Source organism: Castor canadensis, chromosome 8 (assembly GCF_047511655.1).
Source record: "Castor canadensis chromosome 8, mCasCan1.hap1v2, whole genome shotgun sequence".
Lineage (NCBI taxonomy): Eukaryota > Metazoa > Chordata > Mammalia > Rodentia > Castoridae > Castor > Castor canadensis.
Window position 1 is genome coordinate 3562702 of NC_133393.1, and position 27143 is coordinate 3589844.

The window sequence follows — 27143 nt, forward strand, 5'->3', positions numbered from 1 at the left end:
TTTCCTAGTAGCACAGGAACATACAATATTTGGCTTATCTTAGAGGTCGTAATCTCTAAAAGTTTAGAATTGATGTCACTGTTAATTGTCAAAACTTTTTGACTTTTTGAATGATTTCCTCCATCGCAAAAGTTACCTTGCTAAATTATTCCTGTTGATACTGAGTCCTTGAAAGTTTCTCAAAAATCCTGTTCTCTGTTACAGAACTGTAAAAGAGAGAAAAACATGAGAGTAGACATTAATGTGACTGTACTTATTTCATTTGTAGTGGGAAAACAGCTGATCTCCGCTGAAAACAGTAAAATATTGACTTCTACGCACATATAAAACAGTCACGTTTAAGCAAATAAACACTGGAGATTGGGTGCTTTGGAGGGCTTTAAAGTTACAATAATTGCACTACTTCAGTTTAGCAGCTCAGACAGAGTATGCTCTCCAAGTTAGTCATCCTTGGTCCAGGTGTGAGAGGTCAAGGTCACCACATTCTCTTTGCTTTATATGGAGTTGCTCCACGGGAAAAGAATTCCGTGATCGCTGTCTCATTCTTGATCTTTTTCTTACCTCAACAACTTTCTTTCTTTTGCCAAGGGAAAAAGTCTTACCACCCAATTAGTCCTCTCTCCTTTAGATTCCCTCTGAACCAGGACAGGTCAGTGCGTGGGGAGGTGCTGTCAGCCCGAAGCACCGTGAGAAAAAGTGGCCAGCACTGAGCAGCTTCTGGCTCAGTTCCCGCAGGGGATCCGGGCTCCCAGCATCGCCACAGGTGCCCAAGGCACCCCGGCGTCTGCACTGCCGCGGGACCGGGCGCGGCCCCGCCCTTGCCTCTGCGCGCGCGGCCGCCGTGCGCGCCGTTTGGAGCGGGGCCGGTGCGCTCCGCCGGCGCACGGGAGGAGGCGCGCGCTCGGGGCTGGAGCCTCCACCCCCAGCTCTTTCGCAGCGCCCCGGGTTCCGCCATGGGGAACGTGCCGTCGGCCGTGAAGCACTGCCTGAGCTACCAGCAGCTTCTCCGCGAGCATCTGTGGATCGGAGACTCGGTGGCAGGGGCGCTCGACTCGGCGCAGGTACCACCTCGCGGCCGCGGGCGCGGGGCCATAGGTCTCTCTCCCCCTCTGGGTCACCTTGGCACCCTGGGGCCCTTCCTGCGGCAGTTCTGTGGTTCCTGTTAGGCCGCGCCCCTTAAACGTTTCCATCATCTCTGCTGAGGAAGAGTAGACCGCCCTTACCGATCGATCAGACCCACAAAATCCCTACCCGTGACCACTGGCAGGGGCCTAGAGGAAAGGACGCGTCTCTGCGCTCTCCGTGGGAGGGGTGCGTGGTCGAACATGACGAACGCCCACAGGCTTTGTTTCAAGGACCACGCCCCTGTGCTCACTTCCCTCCTTGTACCCTATAACAAAGACCACAAATATGCCACAGATGAGGCAGAAAAAAGGACAGAGGCCAACAGAAGAAAACATTCTTGGATGTAATTATCCATCACATCATTCATTAGCCCTACTGTTGTTTCTTTTTGTGGGATTGGGGTTTTCTGAAGTCATAGCTTCCTGTTTGCCAAGCAGGTGCTCTCTCTACCCCTAGAGCCATGCTTCAAGTCTCTTTTGCTCTGGTTCTTTTGGAAATGGGTCTGCCCATTTCTCTGCCCCGACTGCCCTTGAATCAGGATCCTGCTGATGTCAACCTTTCAAGTAGGTAGTGACAGACGTGAGTCACTAGTGCCCAGCTTCTCTAATGTTCTTAACGCACCTAGGAACTCGAGCAAGCTTGGGAACCACTGCAAACTACAGCCATTTCAGAGCGAAATGTATTCCCGCATTATTTCTGAAGCCCCAAGAAAGTGTAATCGCCAGTCTAGTAATATTCACAAATTATGAGTCAGCGCATTATCATCCAAGTGTCAGCTAACTGAAGACAAGGCATATCAAAGACATTCACTTCTCATTCAAGAGGCTTAAATTTAAACACTCACAAAGGAATAAACACAGTGATAATTATTATGTAAACGATAAAATATGTTAAAAGGGAGGAACCCTCTGAAGGCTTAGCTGTTATTTTTTGAATTAGAGGTGCTGGATGCAAACCTTTTTCTGATTCATCTTGTGAACAGAGTAACTCCTATTACTGTAATATTTTAGTGGTGGGTATAATTTTGCTGCATGGCATTAAACCAACTTTTCCGATATTAATTGTTCATTTTCATACAGAATGTTCTCAGTTCAGTGTAAATATGTATAAAATTTTAATCTTGCTGTACAAGTAGGAATTGAACAGGCTTAGATTCCCTCTTCCCTATTAAAAGATGGCCAGCACTATTCACAATAGCCAATGGAGTCAGCCCAGGTACCTATCGACAGATGAATGGATGAAGAAAAGTGATATATGTACACAATGGAGTATTATTCAGCCATAAAGAAAAACAAAGTCATGTCATTTGCAGGAAAATGGGTGGACCTGGAGATCACCAGATTAAGTGAGATAAGCTGAACTCAGAAAGACAAGTATTGCATGTTTTCTCTCTTATGTGGAATCGAGGGGGGAGGGAAGACCATGAAAATCGAAGGAGGGCCATTAGGGAAAGAGAAGGAGTCAGGGGAGGGGGACTAAGTGAGGGTAATAGCAGGTGAATGTGATCAAAGTGTGTTATATGCACATATGAAATTTCATACTGAAGTTCAGCCTTTTGTATAATTAATATATGCTAATGCACACACAGGCACACACACACCCCCTACCTGTGAACGACAGGGGTAGAGGGCAAAGTTACCATGATCTTGTGTGGACACATGCACATGTCCATTCAATTTTCCTACATTCTGTTTGAAGCTCCTATTATGGCTTTTCTCCTAACATTCTTGATGTTGGTATTCAGTGTGCTACATCATCAGGAACCCTTAACTTTTATTTCCCAAGCCTGAGTCTTAGGCGACTTTTGTTGCTTAGGCGAATATTGTATTTCTCAGTTTCTCCCTGTGTTCAGATGTACATGTTATGGGCTCTATGGACAGACATAAAGGATAATTAAGAGGATCTACTTTGTCCTATTAAGATGCAGAAGCAGGGTACGCGTGAGGATATGGTTTTGAGACCTCCATCTGCCCTCTGCAGACATTGTCTTCTTTTCTGGAGAAATACCTATACTTTCTCTAAATGTTGCTTTTCCACCCTCAAGTGTTCTGCTGGGAAACTCCTATTCATCCCTCAGATCCAGTTGAAAAATCACCTCTTTTCCCCAACTCTCTTCCCTGTTCAGAATCAGGTCCCCCTTTTGTCTGTCATCATTTTTTAAAATTCTTTTGAATTGCAGTTTTTTAAAATGTCTCATCCTGTTTGAGTTCACAGCAACTTTGACAACTGATGCTTGGCTGGTTGACATTTATCTCCTTCCTGGGCTTCTGTTAGCAACTTCGTTCTGTGGTAAGCCCTACCTCTTAGCTGCTCCCTCTGCTTGGCAAACCTGGTGGCCTCTATCCACCTGTTTCTCCACATTGTCCATCCTCCTCCCAGAACTCCTTGCCCACACCCGCAGCTTCTGCTGTGTCTTCAGGATTTATATTCGCATCCCCTGTGACAGTTGCAGTCTCAGTGTTCAGCTGCTCACTCTATCCATGACTTGAACACCTCAAAAGCAAATCAAGCTCAACATTTCCAAAATTGTTTTCATGTTCTGCCCCTTCCGAATCTGGACCTTCTCCAGGGAATTCCATCACAATTCATTCAGTTCTGTAAGCCCCAAACCAAAAGCTACTTGGCCTTCATTTTCCTTATGCCTCATATCCTGTAATTTTGCTTCTTGAAATTCTTTCGGCTACATCTGTTTTTCCAAAAATCATCTCTGTGATCATCAACTTTAAAATGGTATGATTCTCATACAGACTGGACCACTGCAATGTTCTTGTTACTCTCCAAGTACCCCTCTTCAACCCTCTGCCCTTAAGGTTTGCTGAGAAATATTCTCTATTTCAAATGGAATCATGCCATCCCCTGTGTTTTACACCCATCTGTGAATTCCCACTGCTTTTAGGAGTAGACAGTGAAACTCCGGTGTTCTTTTCATTTTGTCTCTCAGCAGCATTGTTTTGGACTGCTTTCTCATTCTTGCCACTTCAGCTACAGTGGTCTTCTTTGAGCTGTCTGTAAGTCGTGCTCCTTCTGGAAACATACTCTTTGCTTGTTTTTTCCTCTGCTAGGAAGATTCTTTTGAATGAATTGACTTCCATTTAATCCATGGTTCTCAATTTGAATGTTATTTTCTCATAAAGTTTTTTTCCAGACTCCTCAAGGTCAATAACTTTTGTTATACTTTTATTGCATAGTGATCTATTTGTTATTTATGCTGTGGATTATGTAGTTATTTTGTGATTATTTGATTTTTAATCTCCTGCCAGACATTAAACACAGCAAGAAGAAGAAACCAGTTACCACTAGGTTCTCAGTACCAAGCAGAATGTCCAGATAGTTTTTGATATTCAGTAAGTACTTGTTGACAACAAATGGATGAATACTTACCCTTGTAGTTTCTAAGCATCGAAACGTATGAAATTCTTCTGAGCATTCCTTTGTAGCCCTGAACAGTGACTGGCACCTTGCGGTACTGTGAAAAACGATTGTTAAGTGAGTGAAAAATCAGTGAGAATGAGGACATACCAGCAATACTGCCAATACTGTTTGCGTCTTCCTTTTTCACTGCATAGAACCTAGTCAGGCTTTGATGAACATGGATTCTGGAAGCTGTAAAGAACAGCAGAAAGCTTATCCAGTTCTCCTTTGTTGAATCTGGAAGAGACAGTCCTGAGTAGAACGAACCCGTGTGAATCAAATTACCCAAGCAATTTAATTGCAGTTGGAATAAACAGCAAGTGCTGTATTCTGAAAGAATCATGTGCTAAGCAACACAGGGTTAGAAACCAAGATCTTTTTCTGCTTTCTTCATTTTCCCAACCCAAAGTGTCACCAAGTCCTGCAACCCTTGTTCTGTGGTTTGGTATATGCAATTGTATGGGAAGCTCTTAGAATTTTAGTTTATACAGTAGAGATAATAATATATCCCTGATAAATTGGAGATAATGATATATCCTTTGTAAGTTTCACATATCCCTGATAAATTATTAGGAGGAAAGTAACATTGAGTATGTGCTCACGTGTGTCAGTACACATACACACATTTCAATTTTAACAATTTAATCCCAAATATAAAATGGGACAATGAAAAAGCTTACTCTACCATTCACTCACTAATTAAGTTATGTCAGTGCTTATCTGTCAGTGATAGTGGTTTTGCAGAAAGTACTTTTGATAGACCAAAACAGTAAAATTGCTACTTTCCTGATTAGAGTTATTCCTTAAGACCTTGTTTATTTTCTGTATTTGTCTCTGTTAAAATGGCAATGATGAAGCTGGCTTAAATTGGTATGTTTTAAAGTTTTAAGTGTTAAGATTCTTGGTAAAGCAACCTCAACCTGGGTGTGGTGGAGCTCTCCAGTAAGCATAGCTATGTGGGAGGCAGAGGTAGGAGGATTGCATTTGGAGGCTAGCCCCAGGCAAAAAGCATAAGACCCTATCTGATCAATAAACTAAACCCAAAAGGACTGGGAATGTGACTCAAGTGATAGAGCACCAACTGCCTAGCAAACATGAGGCCCGGAGTTCATACCCCAGTATCACCAAAAATGAAGATACTAAAGCAATTTCAATTTGATTTTCACTTGCTGCTTAAGTAGTAGCTAAGTTTCAACATTTATTAATATTCTGCTGAAAAAATAACATTTCCAAAATCAAATTCTAACAATGTTTGAAACAATGTTTCAAGTCTCCTGGGTTTCTAAAAATAAAAGTTCAGATCATGCAAGGTTAAATGTAGAGAAGTTTTATGCCAGATCTTGATTCTTTATGTTATGTGTGCTGTCAGCAAAAATTAAGACCCAGTTATTTGGTGCTAAAGGGTCTTTGCAACTTAACCTAAATATCTTGTTACATCGTATTTCTTAAATTTAGTGGCAGGGTAATGTAACTAAATACTTTCAGTTTGCAATTATGTAATTTTTAGTGCATTTGTTAAATATCTTAAGTGATTGGGATGATTCCTTTTTCAGAAAGGAGGCATATTGCTATCCACTGTGTGCTTTCTGTTTATGTCTTACATTCTTTGTTCATTTCCCTGTTTTTTGTCATCTTTGGCTTCTTTTGAACTATTGTAGTTTTATTAATTTTTCTCCCTGTGTTAGCATGTTAACTATATGCTATTTTTAGTATACTTTCAGTTGCTATCCGTAAGATGTCAGCACATGAGCTTGATTTATTAGACTATAACATAAATTAGTACCTAATAAACCTTATTAAAGTGGAAATGTAACACTGTAACCATTTACTACCTTCTGTTTTTTGATCTTCATTGTTATATGTATATTCATTCTCAATATGGTGTATTTAGACAGCACATTTATTAAGTCAATTTCTTTATCTGTGTACATATTTATAGATTTTTCCCTTTCTTCTGCTCTTCATCTGTTTCTTCCTCTCCTTTCTTACATCTGAGATTAGTTTCTGGTTTTCAACCAGAAATTTTTGCCACGATACTTCCTTTAGTAGAACATCTGCTGGTCATGATTTCTTTCAGTTTTGCTTTGTTTGGAATTATACACACATGCATGTGTGCACATATATATATATATATATATATATATATATATGTTTATATATACAGTGAGACACATATATAACTATAAAATGCTCATAACTGAATGAATATTGAACATAAACATATGTTCTGTATAAAGAATTCAAGTACATGATGACAGCACAAAATGCAGATTTCTTCACAGATACAGTAGGGAGCTAAAAAACAGTATCAGCCATTTGTCTTATTTGTGTGTGTGTGTGTGTGTGTGTGTGTGTGTGATAGCAGTGTGTCTTGCATCCTCTTCTCCTTGTTTTTGGTTCCCAAACATATACTATGATCTGTCAAGATTTGGCTTCCTTTTTATTTGTGTAGCTAATAGCTTGCAGCAGTTTTTAGATCTATGACTTCGTACTGTTTGGTTTTCTCACAGTCGTCTCTGTTTCTCAAACTTTCTTGTGTCTCCATGATCATTCTTAATATTTTTTCTCACTTATGCTCTCTTCCACTAATTCTGCTTTGTGGAACATGCTTGCAGTCTAATTTATTGAACTCTTAATTCATATATATATTTATAAATATATATATGTACATACACACACTTTGAGAAAGGATCTTCCTATGCAGCTTAGGTGTCCCCGGAACCCATAATCCTCCTGTCCCACCCACCAAATGCTGGAGTCACACACACACTCCAATGTGCCTGACTTCACCATACATTTTACCTTTATATTTATTTATTTATTATATAGTTCCCAGTGGAATCCAAGTCCTTATGGATGTGAGGCAAGTAATCCACCACTTAGCTGTACCCTAGACCCCCAACGTTAATTTTAGAGTCCTTCCAATGTCCTAACTAAAACCTAGAATTTTATTTTTTTTTAATCAGGAACTCTCTTCCACATTGGGACCCAAACTCAAAATATTGGTTACAAGTAATGTTTGGTTTGTTGTGTAATGTTAAAAGCAGGTTAATCATGCCTAACTCCTCAAGCATTTATTATTTCTTTTTGGTGAATACTTAAAAATCCATTGTTTTAGTTATCTGAGTTGTATCGTTTATTATTTGTTGCCCATAATCACCCTACTGCACAATTGCACACCACAACCTCTTGTTAGCTACCTGTAATCCAGTACTCATAGTCAACCTTTTTAATTTTATCTTTTGTTTTGATTATTTTCATGCTGGTTCATATTCTCTCTCCTCTCACTCTCTCAGTTTATTCAAAATCATCTTGTAGGCTGTTGATCTCTTGGTTTTATATGTGTTTTATCTGTTTTTACATATGCATTATATATTAGCAAAAAAAAATTTCTACTTTTCTACTCTCTTTGGCATGTGTATTTATCTGTTGTTTTGCTTTAAATATATCTCTTAAATCTGGCAATCTCGTTTTTCAGTCTCCTTATAGCAACTTCAGTTCAGCTATGTTGGATTTGACTGCTGACATGTTTATCCTATTTTCTTCAGGTTTTACCATCCTTACTCACTATTTTCCATTTCTAATCTAGAAAGAAGTTTATGCATTTTTGTTATGACTTTGTATTTAAATCAACACTATTGTTTGAAGTATAAGATGCATTTCAAAGAATGAACTCACTCCCTTTAAGAAAAAAGTTGTGACCTGACATCATGGTGTCCAAATAGCAGATGACATGGTCATAGCTGTTCACAAGCCCTTCATTGGTGTTGAGAGCCGAAGCAAAAGTAGGGAGTTCCAATGACTTTTAATATTGATTTAGGTAAAAGATTTAATCATGGGAAAATGGAGCTAGAAAGTTGAAAGGATGGTTACTGGTGATCAAAAGCTTAACAGGTGGAAAACACAAGTGCTTATAAGCCCTCTTGTGATCAGATGAACTATGGCTGGGAAGAAGTAACAGCCCAGTGAAATTGACTGGAAAACCAGCATCGTATGGAAGGGTTGCTAGGACATATGGCTGCAGAATGGCGTTGGTATTTGAGATGAATGGAAGCATGGTGAACTGATATGTGAAGGACACAAATCATCAAGACAGGATAAAGGAGCACTAAGGTATCAGGACTTTACACAAATAAAAGAAGCAAGAGTCTTCAAGAAGTGATGGAAACTGAGGACACCATCTATACTTTCAGTCTGTTATCAAAGAATAAGAGACTCAGTAACAGTCTAAATATGACAGGGTTGCAAGGGAAGTGTCCACAAGGGCCATCTAAGCCTAATTTAATGTCAGGAGATAATAAGAATGTCCACAAAAAGAAGCTGAGAATGTGGTGGAGCTAAGTATCTAGTTAGAAATACCAAAAAGACTTGGATTTTAGTAGAATGGGAAAGTCAGAGAACTATGTGAGGTTCTACAGAGGGAGTAGGTAATAGCTGGGAATAACATGTTAGACAGTGATCAAGTTGAATGGGGTTATGAAATACAGTAGGATGCTAAGTAAATAAGTATAGAAAAGATTTCATGGCGGCTGAGCTTCTCTGAACACCTCAGCATCAGCCCAGCCCTGGACTTACTGCTTTTCAAGAGAATCCTTATCTCTCTAGCATAGGACTCTACATCTTGGAGCATTTAAATTGAATTTACTTATATGCACTTTTAGTGGGGAGTACAACTTTAGGTCAGTGCTGGTGTTACTGAAACAAACAGGCAGAAACCCTAGGGCTTGTGGCTTTGTTTTTGTGCCATTAAGAACTGTGCTTTTGGTGTTTTTTAAAAGATATATCCATTCTGTCTCCTCTTCATCATTTTAAATTAATTAAACCATGCTATTTTGTATAATTTCCCAAATTCCAAGACTTTTGTGACTACACAGCTATCACTAGTGTATGTTCAATAAATTCCAGGTACTGCTTAATGGCTTTACAAATAATAACTCATTTAATCCCCACAATAATCCATTTTATAGATTTTATGTGACACAGAAATCTTGGTCATAGCAAAAAACAGAGCTAGGATTTCAAATTAGGGAGCTCTAGTTCCAGGGCCCGCAATATTCACCACTACACCAATTGCTTCCTCCAAACCAGTGGTAGGAACCTCCTGAAGTGTTCGTTAAATATAATGAAAATTCTCATTTGTCACCTCTCAGTTGGAACTCAGCTATGTCTTTCTGTCAGCTACTTGCGGTAAACACTGCACTGCAAGGTTCTGCTGACCCTCTCCCCCATATCTGCTCTCAGAGAGTCCACTGTAGTATATTGTATTTCCTCTCATCTGTCTTTCCAGAACCCCTGGCTTCTACTGACAAAAAAAGAAACTGCTATGAGTTCTGACTTCCCTTCTGTCCTCTTTGAGGTTGAGATGAGAGTTTAGTCCAGAATAGAATTGCACTGGTTACAAAAGGAAAAACAACTTGGTTTCCAATAAATTTCCTGTTCCCTTCAATCTTCAATACATTCTGTCGTTAGAGTTCTGCTGGCTCCTGTCTTCCTTGCTTCCTCCCATTCCAGCTGGCTTTTACATCCTTTCCTCTCCTACTCCGTGTTCTTGTTTTTTTCATTAGCTCTGAGCTTCTATGAGTCTTCTGGCTTTCTTTATGCTTATTCACTCTGTGCTGTAACTTTGCCTAATCCTTTCTTCTCTCTTCTTTGACCCTTTTTCATGATTAGCTTTTAGTTTTATTTCTTTTTATTGTCCCCAGTCAACCAAGAGGCTAAACTGCAAGGACCAAAAACTTTATGGGCCACTCTTAGGTAACACATGGCCTTTAAAGAGAGAAAGCAAGATTATATATTTGGATTATTATTGTAACAGAAGTTTGGATTAGGAAATGATTGTCCATCCTGACTAAGGGCCTAATAATACAAGCAATTTTTAGAATTTTGGTTTCCCACTGCTATTCTGACCATTATTGATCTAAGCAAGAGACACAAATTATTGCTCAGGTGAGCAGATTTAACCTGTGGAAATATTTTGTGTGGCTGATATTACACTTAATATCATATGTTAATATACATATGAGTGCCTTTAAGTAGGACTTGTACTCTTTGACCACGTGTTAGGCTGCCTCGGACATCAGAGTTATCTTCCTGTGCTTTTGTGATTCTTGATGGACAATTAAATGGGAATATCAATGAGACCATCCAGGACATTTCTAAACTTGGCATATTTTCAACAGTATAGAAGCTTATAATCATTTGGCTGACAAGAAATTATCTGTAAATTACCAGAAGTTTGCTATCTTCCCATCTGTCTGATCTTTGTTTTTCTGAATGATCAGATTTCACTCTTAAGTAAGTGTTCAAGTGTTTTTAATTCTTCTCTTGGATCTAACCATAGGTCAATTTTCATACAGAAAGAATATTGATTGGTTGATCTTATTCTCAAAACACTCATTCTAAAACAAGAATTCTAGGACTGGGGATATGGTTCAAGTGGTAAAGCATTTACCTGGAAAGCATGAGTCCCTGAGTTCAAAGTCTAGTACCACACACACACACACACACACACACATACACACGCATGGCTGGGGACGTAGCTCAGAGATCAGCAATGAATGAGACCTGGTTAAATTCCCAGAACTGGGAAAAACAATCAAAGCAATAAGACAAAAACTTGATGAGGGACCAGAGCTATGAGTTCTAAACGTGTTTTAGATAGGACGGATTGGTACCTCCTTCCCTGATCTTGAAAGAAGGAAGACTGGGCTCTTCTCACTGATACTGGCAGGGTGGTGAGGACTTTTGTGGGGAGGAGGGTCAAAGTGTGTGGGAAAGCAAACCATGAGAGCATCTGTACCAAGGGCACTGCCGACATCACATTTCCTTCTGCATTTCTCTGTTCCTTGAAAAGCTGATTTCTTATTCTGCTTTTTATTTGGGTCACTTTTGTCTGTAATTCATTCTTGCAATTAAGTTTTAAAAACAGATCTATAAATGTTTTAATTCAGTGCACGGTAAGTAAAGAGAACATTTAAAAATTTTTTTATTCTAAAATTCAAAACTTCAACAAAACTTCTTATTAGGTTATAGTAGCTGTACAGGGATTTTGTTGTGATGTTTCAGTATGTATGTACATGTACTCCAGTTTGGTTCATTCCCTCCGTTGTTCTCCCTCTTCCGCCTTTCTAGAATGGCTTTGACAGGTTTCAATGTTCCATATTCTTATAAATGTAGAAAGTGCATTGACCATATTCACCCTCCTTTACCTTCTTCATTTATCTTTCCCCTCTCCCCACTACCCTCCTTAATATGACCTGTTTTATATTCCTGTCTTTCATTGCTCAGTGGGTTTTCCTCGGTATTTTACCTGTAAGTACATTGTACTTTCATCAGTCTAACCCCCTCTGTTCCTCTTCCTTACCCTTTTCCTTACCCCATATTGTTCAGCAGTTCTCAGAGTTTTTTGTTGTGTTTTGCTTTGTGGCATAGTGGACTTGAGGGTCAAGTGGGGTTTAGAAGGTATTCCTGGTAAAATTTATATGCAGAATTAATAAACTGACATCATGGAGGATTATTTCATATACCAGTAGTGTATATGTATCTATCTAATTATTTCTTACAAGAAAAAAATTTAAACGCTCCATAATCTTAAAACTTGCTTTTTTTCTATTTTATACCTGTTTTCCTGCCAACTCACAGTACAATTCTTGTGTAGTGGTTTGTGTTCCCTTCGTCATTTCCTGTCTTGAAGCAAAATTGTCTACTGCATAGAGTTAAATACATTGAAATAATTCTTTATTAAAAATGTAATGCTTGTATAGCTGGATTGAGAGTCTCTTAAGGGGTACAGCTATATTCTGTTTTTCTTTCTGCTATCCCGAAGAACTAAATATTTAGATCCTCATTAAATGTTTACTGAAGCAGTTTATATATGATAAATATAGCCAACTTCTGGTTTAAGTGTCAGTTGCTTTTGGCCAAATTAACTGCCCATTTGATTGGCAAGAGAATGTATTTAATTACATGAAACATAATTATTGTGAAGCTGGGGGTGGCAGATGTTATTTTTGAGTATTTGAATTGGTAGTTTTTGTTCTCTTATTTTTCATAGTAGAGTGTAGTGTCTACTTTTAAATCCTAGTTCAAAACCTATTTTTCTTATCCTCTCTTGGCTACTGTTGTAAAGGTCAGAGAAATGACAATCTAGCTTTTTATTCATTTTCCATATCTGTGTTTCTATGAGTTAATTCACACAGCGCACAATATGCACCTTCTCCTGGCTCTCTGTACAGAGGAGAAGAAACAAGGAGGGGTGTAACAAGCCCCTCAGGGTTCTGCAGCTTCTCTGTTGCATGGTCTAAGCCATTGGCTCTGGTTTTGGATTCAGTGTTTGGGCTTAGTCTCCCACTGATAGTAAGTGCGTCAAATGTCACCTTATGCTTGTAGCTTTCCAAGTCACGTTTCCTTGAGTTTGTGAGTAGGGAAGTACAGATGGCAGGAAACTTCGACTGCATAAAAACTCCTTTAGTGCAAGTTTCACTCTATGAAATCAGCATTTCATAAAGTCTTTTTTGGTGAACTTTATTAGCCAGCAATGGGGTCTAGGAAGCTTGGCAAACATGAGGCAGGAAACCCCAAAGAGAACACGTCTGTCAGACGTCTTTCCTTTTGGGGTTTCCTTCCAAATGTTTTTGGATCTTGAAGGAAGTAGAGTGGCTCTTTGCCACCACGTTCCTACATCTGTAACCCACTGGGTGTACAGAGTCTGGCATTCACTTTTAAAATCCTTCACTCAATCTGTATTTGTTTCACTATGAAATAGAAACCGATCATAGGTTAATGTCAAAGTCAAAATATGAATCTTATTTTCTTTAGACACAATTTCTACTTTTTCAGAATCTTGATTTAAGGGCCAAGAACTCTAATTTTTAAATCAATATGGGATAGTTCTAACTTTACATTTTATAGAAAGCTGTGGACTTGGTCAGATGTTCAAGTTGAGGCTAATTTGGACTCAGTATGCCTAGGTTTTAGAGCTGTATTTAAAAGACATTTCCAAGGCCTGTGAAGAAACAGATGTAGTTATTCAGGGTTTCACTCATGAATGTCTGCTATCACTTAGCCTCCATTCCCTTATGACAAGATTTTAATATTTAACTTAATTCTGCTGAATGTATGCTCTAGCAAATATTGAAAAGATAACTTAAGCTAAAGGAGATGGAACATAAAACCAGCATAAATACTCATCCCTAGAGAACCACATCTTTTGACTCTTCTTGTTCTTCGAAGAATAGATACAGAGGTTGACCTTTTAATGGAAAGATACAGTGGTAATTTATTAAATAGAATGTCAATCATTTGTCTTAATCAAAATGTATTATTTAGGGGAAATTGTATTATTTTAGCATACTTTCTCTAGATTTGCAACTGAATGATCACATGGAACAAATCAAAGAACATAGATGATAGCAGGATTTTGGAAAAAACATCATAATAATAATAACACGATAATATCTACTGTTTATCAAAGAGCAGACTTACTCTACTGACTTTGCCAAAGACTTTACTCATAGTCCTACAAAGAACACCCTGTCATCATTGCTTCCAAGTGGACTGGATGGAGGTTTTGTGAGTTAATAAATGTCTCCCTAGGCTATTCACATAGTAGACCAACAGGACCTGAACCTATGTCAGGTTCTGAAGCCTACAAACCTTCCATCACCTGATGCCAGCCAGTCTGGAGACCAGTAGAACTTTCCATTACAAGTATTTGGTGCTCATTTGAAGGTAACATGTTTTTCTTTTAACATATTAGTCAAGTACTAGATTAAGCTATTATATTACTTTAAGGTGGCAAAGTATAGTTGATTAGAAATAGGGTGATATGTTCACTTTCCATTATTAATTCATTTTGAGCTCCAACATTTCCAACCTGAGATGGAAAAGCTCATGAATAAATAACTTGCCCTTACCTCAGAGATAGGTTATTCTGAGTCTTTGAAATTATTCTGCAGTTCCTTGTAACCTTTCATGAATTGCTCTTTTCACTCTGTACATACCATATCATACCCCTCCTCTTTCTCTGGTCTCAGGCAAATAGCTTTATAGGATATTTCTGCTACATACATCTTTCCTTAGTTTCTTAGTAAGTAATTCAAATTCAGGGTGGGTACAGTTGACTCAAAGCCATCAAAAAGGCCAGATTTATATGAAGTATATGACTGCACTTACACCAAATATTGAGCATGTGGACTTCATATAAACATTGGAAATCTTTTTTTTGGAAAAATCTGTTTGCTTTACTTTGACCATTGACTGTTTATTCCTGTTCCTACCAGGCCATGCAAAGCTTTAACATGTAGAGTAAAACCACATTACAGACAATCAATGGAACCAGAAAAGCAGTTACCTAAAAGTGCTGAGGTATATTGTGATATTTTCAAAAATCAGAACTAAGCCCACTTGAGTTGTTTGAAGTGTTTAAAACAATAGCTTTCAGTCATTTGTCACTAGAAACACACAAGTAAGATAATGAAGTAATTTGTACATAATGAGTCATAAAAAAACAAGGTAATTTATGAGGAAAAAACTTACTACAAGTTAGTTGTTCTAACCCCATCCCAATCACCAGGAATAGTAGAAAGCAAATGCCAAGTACATTTAAAATTTTTTAAATGGACTGAGATATGCTATAAAATCTTGATATTTTATTAATTCACAGGAAAGAAAAGCTAACTGTGAAAATTTAAATTTCCACATAATTAATAAACTGCAATTTCTTATATAGTAGAAGCACAGGAATTGAAAATCAGAAAAGCAGAGGGTATTCAATACACTTTGTGCTGTTCAGATTACTTTTGTGACAGAGCATCATCATATCCACAGGATATTGTTTGATATTTTACACTTTGCCTTTCGACATTCCACCTCCCTCAAAACATATCAATACTAATTTATAAACGATTAGCTATCGGCATCTGAAATTTGAACAGAATTCAAATATTTATAAATTTTACCTACTCTAGTTTTCATATGGACATATATTGCTCATGAATTTATTGGGAATATGTTTTAATTTATTAGCATATGTATGCATATACATACACCCATTGAAATCGACACCATTGTGTTCAATATATCTGTGGGTGTGTGAAACCTTTTTGTGTGCAAGTTTGTGTTTATGAAAATATGTATCTACATATTACTGTTGCATCAATGATTGCATGTCGATATATATACACACACACACACACATATATATTTATATAATATTTGTATTAGAGTTCTGAGTGTTAAGTAATGAGCTTCCCACAGAGTGATTCGGTACTGGGACACTTGAGGGCATTCGTGTGCGACTGAGTGTGTAAGAACTGAGAGAGACCTACATCTCAAGGGTGGTTGTGTAAGAGAAAGTGTTTGGATAGAATCTCCATGATTCCTGCTCTTGTTTATCCCACTCATCTTGAAGTTTATTGCTTAGCTTGTTTGGCTGTTGTTTTCAGTGTCCTTAGAACTTCAAAATATTGCTTCATATAAACTTTCAAATGACCATTTTCAGTTACTGGGTTTGCTATTAAATGACTTGGAATATAGAACTTACTATTATGAGACCAAATTTGTATAAGCCTGCCATTGATATTCAGATTCATTGCTCAGGGAATATGGTGTTCGAGGCAGCTGATCTTAAGACCTGTCCAGAACAGTTATCTGCCATTTCTTCAAGGTATTCAGCATTAGCTGGGTGCCAGTGACTCATGCTTACAATCCTAGCTACTCAGAGGGCAGAGATCAGGAGGATCATGGTTCAAAGCCAGCCCTGGGCAAATAGTTCACAAGACTCTATCTTGAAAAAAACGCATTGCATAAAAGGACAGGCACAGTGGCTCAAGCAGTAAGATTGCCTGCCTTGCAAACATGAGGCCCTGAGTTCAAACCCCAGAGTGGGAAAAAATATTCAGCATTAAAAATAGTGTCTAAGGGCTGATGGAATGACTTAAGTGGTAGAGTGCCTGCCTTGTAAGCCCATGGCCGTGAGTTACAAAAAAACAGTGTCTGTATGTGTATTTTTTTTCAGGCCACTCAAATGTGTGGATGTCTCTAGTATTAATATTTCTAAAATACCAGCAGAAATTTAAAGAACCATAGAAAAATTTTGAAATGACTTTTGAACCTGTGAGAAGTTTTTATAAAAGTGTTTAAGAAGACCTACTTAGGATGTTCCAAGTGAAGAAAGAGAAATAATTTGTAAAAAAAAATAGTAGTATGTGAAAGGAAGAAGTTAAGAGACTGATACTCAAACTGTGAAATTAGAATGTATATCATTGTAAAAATTGCAATCTAAATTTTATCTGTACTATACACTATTGACATAGTGTTTTTCTTGATTTTACAGTTAATGGTGATGGACTGTTACCTAAACATAATCATACAATTTTTTTTAAGTTGGCTTAGACTAGAACTCTGGCTCCTCTAATCAGCAGTAGCACCACCATCTGTGAGCTGATTAGAAATGCAAATTCGTGGACCCAAGCTGACCTAATGAATCATAATCTCTGGAGATGATCCCGGGAAGCTTTAACGAGCTCTACAGGGGATGCATATGCATGTTAAAATTGGAGAACCACGGATCTAAAACTCCAATGACTAAGTGCGTTATGATCTATACAGGAAACAGCTGGGAACCAAGAGGCTTGTGTCTGTCTCAGTCCTATTTGTAAGGCCTTGTTTTCTTATTTTATTTTAAAAAAGGAACCTTCATTAATTGAGATTGTAGGAGGAATATGATCAAAGTTTTAAAAATGATTCTATAAGGTAATATAGTTATTATCAGTATCTTCTAAGTATAAATAATTGTGATAAATCTCACATAATGTTTGTTTAGAGTAAGCAGTGTACTGAGGTACTTTATTTACTAAATTAAATAATGCTGTGAAATCAGCTATTTGCACACAATATAAAATTAAACTTTATTGAGCAACCTGATGAATTGTGTTAGAGATTGATTTCCCCAAAAGAGGCTCAGTTTCCTTAGCTGGAAGGCATAAAGAGTAATTACTCACTACATGTATCTGTTCATTAATTCCTTTGTGGGGAAATTCAAATTGGCCACTATGGTTTATTTTTTAATAGAAATTGAAAGGAAGAACATTGATTTATTGCCTATGATGGCTGATAAAGGTTGCATCCAACTTTAGCAGAACCGTGCAAAATTTTTCTTTGTTTTGATGTTTCCGTCTGCAGATGTTAGCTGTTTTTGTGAGGAAATAATGGTGTTAGCTATGAGTTTTCTTGGACAGAATGAGCTTAAGGGCTTTGGAGCACTGGGATTGCTGTCTGCACAGCCAAATGCACATCGGTGGGATGTTAGGTGCAGTCCACAGGGAGTCATTCAACAGCAGCACCAGGAAGGAAACACTAAGAGAATGGAAGGTTTGATTTTCAGGCACATGATTAAGAGGCGATTAAATGAAGGTGTTAGGATGTGAGGGAGGGAAGGAAGCGCTGAAGGTGTATATATAATATGGAACGAAGGGATTATGGAGAAGACTTAACAGAATGAACTGTAGATCACAGCTGAACTTACAAAACTAGAGTTGGAATTTGGACAGAACAGCATGTCGTGAGATTCACATGATACAGAACACCCTGGGAAGGAGTTTTTGGAACAGTAAAGGACAGTGATGGTGCCTAGTTATTCAAAGCCACTGGAAATCATTTTCAGAGTTGGAAAGACATCCTGTTATTACAACTTTATAGTCTTACTCCAATTATATTGGCCTTACTTTAAAGTCCTAAGAAAGCTCTGGGTTTTGGGAATGGGAATCCAAGGCTTTGATCAAGGGAGTGGTTTTGGTTTAGCAGCTCGATACTAACTCGTGCATAATGCAGCAGACTGTGTTGCTTTAAATTACTTTGAACAAACATTTCTTTTTGCTCTTCTTGTGAATAATCATGTCTTTCTGTCGAGTCTCAGTTATAAATGAATAAGTGAATTAGTGGATGAAGCAATAAATAAAGCTCTAAGTTTAGTTTAGAATAAAGGATAAGAATTATTTTCTTTTTTCCTCAAAAGGCTCATGTTTGTCCTTAAAATCAAAATCAAGTTTACCTCTCAGTACAAGCCATCTTCCTGATTCCAGACACTTGAGCATCTTGGAAAAGTTAGAAATCACAAAGAATGAAGTCAGATCAGGCGGCATTACAGAAACCAGTGGTTTTGAGACTAGCTACAGACAACCTTCCTAGTAGTCACTTAGAGGTCCTTTAAACTTAACGTATGGAGTTTTGTAAGCACAGTGCTGGGTCTCGACACACATAAGGACTGAGTTTTATTAGAGAGTATACCTAAATTCGGAAACACACACCCCATATGTAAAATAAGCACACAGGGTTTTTTTGCTTAAGTCCAGTGCAGCTGAGCCGGTCATTCCTGGACCCAGTCTCCTCCTGTGTCCTGCTCTTTACTAGGTCCTTTCCATTTAGCTAGAAGACAGGAAAAAGACCGGGGAAAACATACACTTCCTATTACTTCACTTAAGAACTAACATGATTCTATGTCACTCACTTTTTGCCCAGAAATCATTGAATGGTGAACCCCACATGTGAGAATGGCAGGAAAGTTTGTTTGGTCCAGCTGGCTCACAACAGCCTCAGCCATACAGACTTAGCCTTTTTTGCCAAGTCTCCAGGCAGTTCCTTTTCTTGATGGTAAGAAAATATAAAACTACCTGGGTGTGTGCAGAATTAAAGTGATTGGGCAAGTTAGAGAGCTATGTATTTGTTCCACAAATTCTTTGTGAAGCAAAACTTTGGGACAGTCTTTTATTTTAAACAAAGTCTCATTTAATTCTCTTTAAATAATTCTGTAGCCACTCTTTCTGCCCTGCCTTGGTGCAAGTCTAATGTTCCATTAGGGTAATTGTTTCATTAAATGACTCTGGGAAGTAAAAACTTAAGGGATTTAACTGCTAAGATGTTTCTTAAGGTTGGTTCCATAAAGGTGAAAAGATATGAAAATGCCTACCTTCCTAAAAATGTGTACAGGGCTATTGTGGGGCAAAGGTATCATTTAGATAACCAAGGTCATAGTCCTGACAGTTTGTGAACAAGTCAGGTAAACTAATGAGATTTGAGAAGAGGCAACAAGTTTGACTCTTCTCCCTCATCACCCATAAAGGGGAGGAAGAAAAAAAAATAAAAAAAAAGTCAAGAACAGCTTTGGGGGACCAGAGCTCTCTTTGTCAACCTAGAGTTTACCCTGTCGGTAACACTCATCTGGAAATGCAGACATGGAAACTGTAGGAGGATAAAGGCTCAGTTTCTGGGGTAGTCCGTGTGTTGGGATTGAGGGGTTCTTGGAGAGGTGGCTTTGCATTTGTCATTCTTTGTCATCATGTTCACACAGAGGGACTGTGAATAGAGACAGTGATCCTGTTCTATCACGTTGAAAGTCGTGTGATCTTGGAAGGGAGAACGTATGTGTAATATAATTCACTGTAGATTCTTCCAATTTATATTTTACAGTAAATTAATTAGGATGATCATGTAATTCATGACCCAAACAAAGACAATTCGAGAGTAAAAGGGAAAATAATAATTCTGCTAGAACAGCACCTTACTTTAAGACAGGGACATTGCATTCATTTAACAGTCACTCTTCAGAGTTTTTAATAAGAGACTTTCATCCTCAACATAGAGGCTAAATTTAATCCTATGTTAAATAAAAATTGACAGAAACACTAGTCTCAGTTTGGTAACCCTTCCGGTATTTAACTTATAAAATTGCATGCTGATTCTCTGTTCCCAAGACTAAATATCTCCACTGCTTTTAAACCTTGCTTGTCCTTTCTTTAAACTGCTGCATTGTTGTTTTGTGGTCACTTCCTCAATTTTCTTTGTCAGTGCAGCAGAGTTGTCTAGCCAGGTTCTGACCAAATCCAGAGTAAGGTAGGAGTATTTTAGACCGACTGCAGTTAGTCTAGTTTTTGTTTCATTTAAGTACCCTGTTGTTCACTTGTTCAGTTTGAAGACAGAAGGTTGTGGAATGAACTAGTCACAGTCTTGAAGGGTATGAAGCAGTTTTAACTGCTGAATGGGCACCAGCTGATTCTATTCAGTCAACATAATTTATTGAGTGACCCCCTGCTCCTCTGTATGTGGAAAGCATTTATGCAGAGTTAGACTTAGACTGAAATGCAATGAACAAATGCACACATGACGTGATTTAAGAAGGATCAGAAGTACTGTAGCTTCAGACCACCCCTCATCAGCTTGCTCACATTTCCAACATTAGAGACACCTCTGGGGTTCGAGATACGGAGTCTTTAAAATTAAATAGGCCACCTGGAAAGGAAAGTATAGTAAAGCTAGTAGCAACCTCATCAGCTGAGTACAGAGCCCTAAGGAAACAAAGCACAAATTTTAATTAGAACTAGGGTTAGTATAGGTCAGTGTGTCAGCAAGCAGAGCCAGATGTGTCAGTGAGTGAGAGCAATGTAGAAATCACTCAATCTGGAGCAGGGATTGCTGATGGCACCCTCAAGTGCTGCTGTCCCTCCTGGGGCTGGCCTTTGGTCAGAAGTTACTGGCAGTGAAGTAGCATTAAGTGCTCTGGTTTAGGAGTCATCACTTAAAGTAGAAAACAGGCTGAACACAACCATACAGTTTAAAGCTTAGCAATTGGAAAAAGAAAAAAAAAGGTCTTACTATAAGGATATTTAGAATAAGTTAGCATCTGTCAATGAGTTCTCAATTTTGAGACCTTGCAAGTAAAATGGAGAGAGAAAATTATTGGTATCATTAGGGTGATTGAATCTGACTTTATATAGTGTGAGGCTGCTTCCTGTAGGAAAATATTTGGTATTGTTCTGGGGAAAGGTGGGAAAGAACTTAATGGAGATGCAAGTTTTGAATAAATTTAACAATTCCCTTTTTCTTATGTTTAGGACTATTTTCCTCTCATAAGTTTTCTGACTCTCTATGCATTTTATGTTGAGGGAAAATTAGAATGGAAGGTCTTCATCAGCCCTGCCCAGCCTGGGTGTCAGGGGACTTAGTTGGTCAGGCTTAAAAGTGGATATACTCTTAGGGTCTACTATTATCATTTTTCCTACCCAAACGATCCTCATTCATGCTCTCTCATCTTGATTATTTATACAACCTCCTAATCTGTAGTCCTTCCTGTTTCCACCCTCTCCCCCCTTCTATCTACTCTTAACGTAACAGCTAGAATGGGCCCAATCGAATGCATCTCAGACCATATCTTTCCCATAATCCAACCCTGCCCCACAAGTCACTTTTCATTGCTTGGGGCTAAAAATCTTTACTTCGGCACCTCTAATCCCAGTTTTTAAATTACTTTACCCCTTTTCATCTTTTCTCCATTAAGTCTGGCCTTCCGGCTCATCGTGGAACACGTAACACACTGGCCATTCCTTTGACTAGAAGGCTGTTCTCAAAGGTGTCTGCTTAGGTTGGCACCCTTCCCTGCCACCCACCTTCTTCTTCTCTCTTCTCAAAGTCTGCCTCTTATATAAAATTGCCGCATATCTCCTGCACCCCAGTTTCTCTTCCCCTTTCTGGATTTCTTTTTCCTTCATAACATTTTCAGCCATATAATTTAATGATTACTGTTGTGTTGTCAGTAAATTCCATGAAGACCTGGTCTTTTGTCTGTCCTGGTGACTGCTGTATGCAAAGGCTTATTGAATGAATGAATGAAAGAACCCAACTAATTAATAACCACAAAATTCCACAGAGATCTTGGTTGTTGATGCTGAGAATGATCACAACCTTTACTCCTTCTGATTTAAGGTGTTTTCATATGCTCCTTCATACTGAAAGGTATTAGGACCTGTAGAGTCAAGAATCTTGGTATATCATGGCCTATAAAATAATTATAAAGGTTCTCCCTGCCCAGGAGAATCTACACACAGAAATATGTACATTCCTTTAGACTATGAGGCATATTATCCTTTAGAAATGTAAAGGTGTTCAATCAACCTTCCTTTTTTGGAAGGCTTTGTACTATATGCATCTCCCATTCAAGATGCTTTTAAAGACTTTCTTAGACAAGGAAAGTATAAATAATGATTCTAGTTGCCTTCTCCAGAGTATCAGGGGCCACTGTGAGTAGTAGGCTTGCATTAGATTTCAAAGCCATAACCATGACACCCTCTATTATATGACTAACTGACAAAAAAATCACATCTATGAACTCCAGACAAATCACATCGATTTATTTATTTCACAGTTGTGTGCTGAGGATGGTCTGTATACCAGGCTCTGTTCTAAGATGTTGAACCCAACAGAATCCATATCTTCAAGGGACTTTCATTCTAAAGGAAGAAACACAGCAAATAAACAGAGACATATGTGACACAGCAGGTTTTATGTAGAGATTTTAGGGATTAGGTCCTCCCTTATGTGAGGGGCGGGTAGTAAAAATACCCAGATGATCAAGGGGCAGCAAAGAATTCAGTGCAGATGGAGCAGAGGCAAAGGACAGGTGGAGGTCAGAGGGTGAAGGTTTAAGATCATGGCTGGGGAGTGTCCAGAGTCACGGCAGAGACTTTGGGTTTTTTTCACTGAGGAAAATTGAAAGCCACGGACAGTATTGAATAGAGAGGTAACGTGGTTGGGTTTATGCTTCAAAGCACTAGCAAGGCTGCTTCTGCCTTGGATAAGAGCTAGCAAGAGTGGAACACTTATAATGTTGATTATATCTGAGAAAGATGTGATGACTAACAGAGCGCCAGAGGAGGGGAGGGTCAGTGATGAGTTCACATGATGGTTTTGACAGTTAAGAAAAAATGTGCTGTTTTTTGATACTGGTAGACCTGGCGTCCTGAGACCATTGAGAGGGTAGCTTACAGAGGCACAGACTAAGCGTCATTCAGCTGGAACTCCGTCGACCTGGCTTGCATCCCCGCTCTGGGCATCAAGCCTGAGGAGCAATGTATAATGGCCTGTTTTCTTCCACTGCTGGGATTGTGCTCAGAAATTTCATTGCCCTGTAACATGAGTGGTTTCTGAAAATTCTGATAGATTTTGAGGTCAACAAGCTTTTCCATTTTGTTACCATTGTGACAATTAGAATAATCAACCTGCCCCATGCATGGAGACAAACGAGTCATGGGGTTACCTAAAGGCATTGAGAATTCTCCTTTGTGCAAGGTTGAGGGTCAACTCCAGCTTTATGCTGTGATGTGAATGTCACCATTCATCTGCCAGCTCTGTAGCACAAGCCCAGCATTTTATGTCTTTTTATACTGTTTCCAGTTCTTTTTTTATTATTATTGTTGTGCTGGGAGGGGGTACATCGGAGTATTTACAAAGGTTCTTATAATGTATCAAATATATCATATTTGAATTCACCCCCTCTTCTACTCTCTTTCATCCCCCTCACTCCCAATCATGGAACAGTTTCAACAGGTATCTTTTTTGCATTCACATATATGTGTATACATTATTTCCACCATATTCATCCTCCTACTTCTGTATTAAGTCCCCCCTCAAGCATTGAAAAAAATTACTTTAAAAGAACAATGCCTGGCACGAAGGAAGAAATGAAGACCTAAATTGTGAAGGGCTTTTAGATTTTTTGTGACACCCTTCCTCTGACATGTACTGCCAATAAGAATCATTAATGTATTAAATTTGCCTTTTAAATTAGTGTTATTTCCATAAAAACATTGCCAGCAAGTAGCTGTGACTCCTGTATTCATTTATGGCATTATTCAGCCAGGTTTTGGATATGTGCTCTCATTTTTGCTAATGCAAGGGAGAGTGCCCTCTGTTTCTGCTCAAAGGTTCAAGGGAAAGTTAACATTGCCAAATAGAACAGGATGGGTGGAGTTGTTGGTGTCAGCACTGGAGGTGGAGAAAATGATTGGCAAGTTCCGAATGGGAAAGTGCCTCCAAAGTGTTTGAGCTCCTTGATGAAAGCTCCTGAATAATTTCCATGCGTTATTTTGATCATGGCAAGAACTGGATAAGGTAATCTACTCAGCTATCAACAATGATTCCTTTCATTGAAACTTTTAAACCAGCAGGTATGTTTTAAAATGCTAAGTGGAATAATTTTAGGCTATCTTTCTTGTAAAAATATTAATATATTTTGTAAATCCCTTTCATGTCTTCAAGTCATCTTTGCAAAAGGCAAGCAACAAACATTTATTAAATATTAACTCTTCACTAAGCACTGTTAGTGCCTTCTTTTCATATTCTCATTACATTTGTACAGCAAACTGACTTTCCAAAGACCATTATTATTCCTCTTTGGGGGTGCAGGTGTACTGGTGATTGAATATAGGGCCTTAATCATACTAAGCAAGGGCTGTAAAATTGAGCTAACTTCTCTAGGCCTACCCCCATCCCCCTGATCTTCTTATAACTTTTATTTTGAATCAGGATTTCACTAAATTGCTAGGCTGGCCTTGAATTTGTGATCCTTCTGCCTCATAAGTAGCATTATTCACATTTTTAACAGAAGAGAATATGATCGTTTATGGTAGATCCAGTATATTTGTCTCTGGACTTTTTCATCTCCATACTGGATGACCAAATACAGAATTATCTTTGAGAAATTTCTAAGATTTACTGCAGTAGTGGTGTTGGAAACACAGCTCCAAGAGAAGAAAATGCTTGATTTTAGAGATGTTTTAACTATAGTGATTCCTTTAAAATGAATCTCTGAGTCCAAATTGGCTTTCTTTGTTCAAGTTCTGGCATAAAGTCTTTTGTATGTTAGGTGTCCAGTCAGTATTAAATAATTCTCTCTATTATTTGTCTAACAGCTACTTGCTCTCTCTGTATAATATATATTACATTTTATATATAATAGTTGATTTCAGTACATGTAAATGTATAATATATATTAATATATAGCACTCTGTGCCTTTGCCAAAACTCTTTATAGCTATTATGATCCCCACTTTTAATACATAAGGAAATGAGGAACAGCATGGTAATAAGAACACTTCCCACTATTTCAGGATGGCAAATAGATCAACCTTTAACAGCAGATACTGGAACCAGGGAGTGGTATCTCTTGGGCAGTAGCTCCTGGAGTAGACCACTGTGCTGAAGGTCTAGGAGACACTTGGGCTTGTGAAGGGCTGCTGTGTATGATTACTGTTGTGTGCCCTGAGTCTACACAGGAGGAGAAACATTCACTCTTGACATTTTAGGACTCTGCAAGGCCAGTGTGCCTTGTGGAGACAGGGTCCCTGTAGTATTTGTCAACTGTTTGACAGTTTGAATTTTGTTATGTATGAGTATTTAGGATTTTTATTTGTTATGTTGTCTGCATTAAAAAGAAAGTCCCCTAAATTACTTCTGTAATTTCTTAATGCATTTTAACTGACTTTCCTTTCATATGGTAAGAACTTTGGTTCACCATGCACTGATACATTGGAATGAAGAATGTCTAGATATTTCAGGTCCTTTTCAAATATGTCATGACAGATGGGAGGAGAGTCAATATAGCTCTGGGAGGAGTCTTTAAATGTCTACTGTTGTCTGTCCCAAGCAAATAGGAGGGTTTTGTATGCTCCTGTCCTTCAGGTATAGAAAAGAATGTACTCTCCTGATTTTTGGCTACACACCATATCCTGAGGGGATGTTACTTTGATTTTGCAAAAAGACCACAACTGGCACAGAAGCACAGAAGCTATGTTTTGGGTCGAGTTTATGGTAGTCCACTTTCTTTCAAAATTTGGTACTGGTTTCTGGTTAGGGCAGAGGCTGTTTTGGTGATTAAAGTGGATTTATGATAAGGCATCGCCCTTACAACCTTACTTTAGATTCTTAGGGATGCCATAATCCTTGCCATTTCTCCTTGGATATTTTTTCTCTTCCTCCTCCCCCTCCTTTTCTTCTCCTCACATCTTTCTCCTCCGCTTCTGCTTCACAGCACCCTGTGCTCTTATGGATGAAGGAGGACTGAGTAGCTCAGAAGCTTTCTTTGCCCTTTCCTACTGCGAGAGCTTCATATTACAGGGCAAGAAGCCAATAGGGAGTGCTCCAACTACCAAGTATGTCTGTCCCGATTGACTACAGGGACTGGAGAAAGGCCGCAAAGGAATAGGGTCATAGGACCTTGTCCATTCTAATAAGCAGGGCATAATACTGTGGACTTCAAGTATCAGTGTCAGCTTGGACCTTGTGTCCAAGGCTCTGAAATATTTGGTATCCTCCTTCACTTAGTGTACCTGTACTGCAAATCATTTTGGGGAGAGAGTAGATGAGTTGATATACATATGTATATGTATGTATATATATAGTTCCTGTAGTTTGATAGTCCTTCTCATGGGAATCTAGCTGCTGCTTCAGTCTGTTGGTTTTTGGCTGGAAAACTGCCTCAGGTTTACAAAATAAGCAAGGGATCATGGTTTTTCGAGGCAGTGAACCTGACCTACCTGATTGACCACATCTTTCCTTTATTTTGACTGTATGGATAAGGTAGCACAACCACCATTCTTTCTGGTGGCAGCCTGTCTTGTGACTTGTGACTTGTTTCCCCCCAGAAGCCAGCAGTGAGTGCCTAGCCATCGTGAGAAGCAAACATGTCTCCACACATCTCTGACTGTCTTCCAGGGGACAAAATTGCCTTGACAGAGAATTGGTAAATATTTTCACAATCACACGGTTTATCAGAAAGTAAC

General features: G+C 38.6%; 1 protein-coding gene across 8 annotated transcripts in view; it reads left to right on the forward strand.

Annotated features, from left to right (window-relative positions):
- Positions 1-871: 871 nt before the first annotated feature.
- Positions 872-27143, forward strand: part of Hmgcll1 (3-hydroxy-3-methylglutaryl-CoA lyase like 1) — a 131411-nt gene continuing 105139 nt past the window's right edge. For 3 of the 8 annotated variants that reach the window (XM_074081873.1, XM_074081875.1, XM_020153244.2), the window contains exon 1: positions 880-1061. In XM_074081873.1, the coding sequence (XP_073937974.1) occupies positions 954-1061 (108 nt within the window). In that variant the 5' untranslated portion in view covers positions 880-953. Of the gene's footprint in view, positions 1062-27029; positions 27104-27143 lie in introns of those variants that run through there. The other 5 variants (XR_012450612.1, XM_074081874.1, XM_020153245.2 and 2 more) reach the window with 4 other exon arrangements.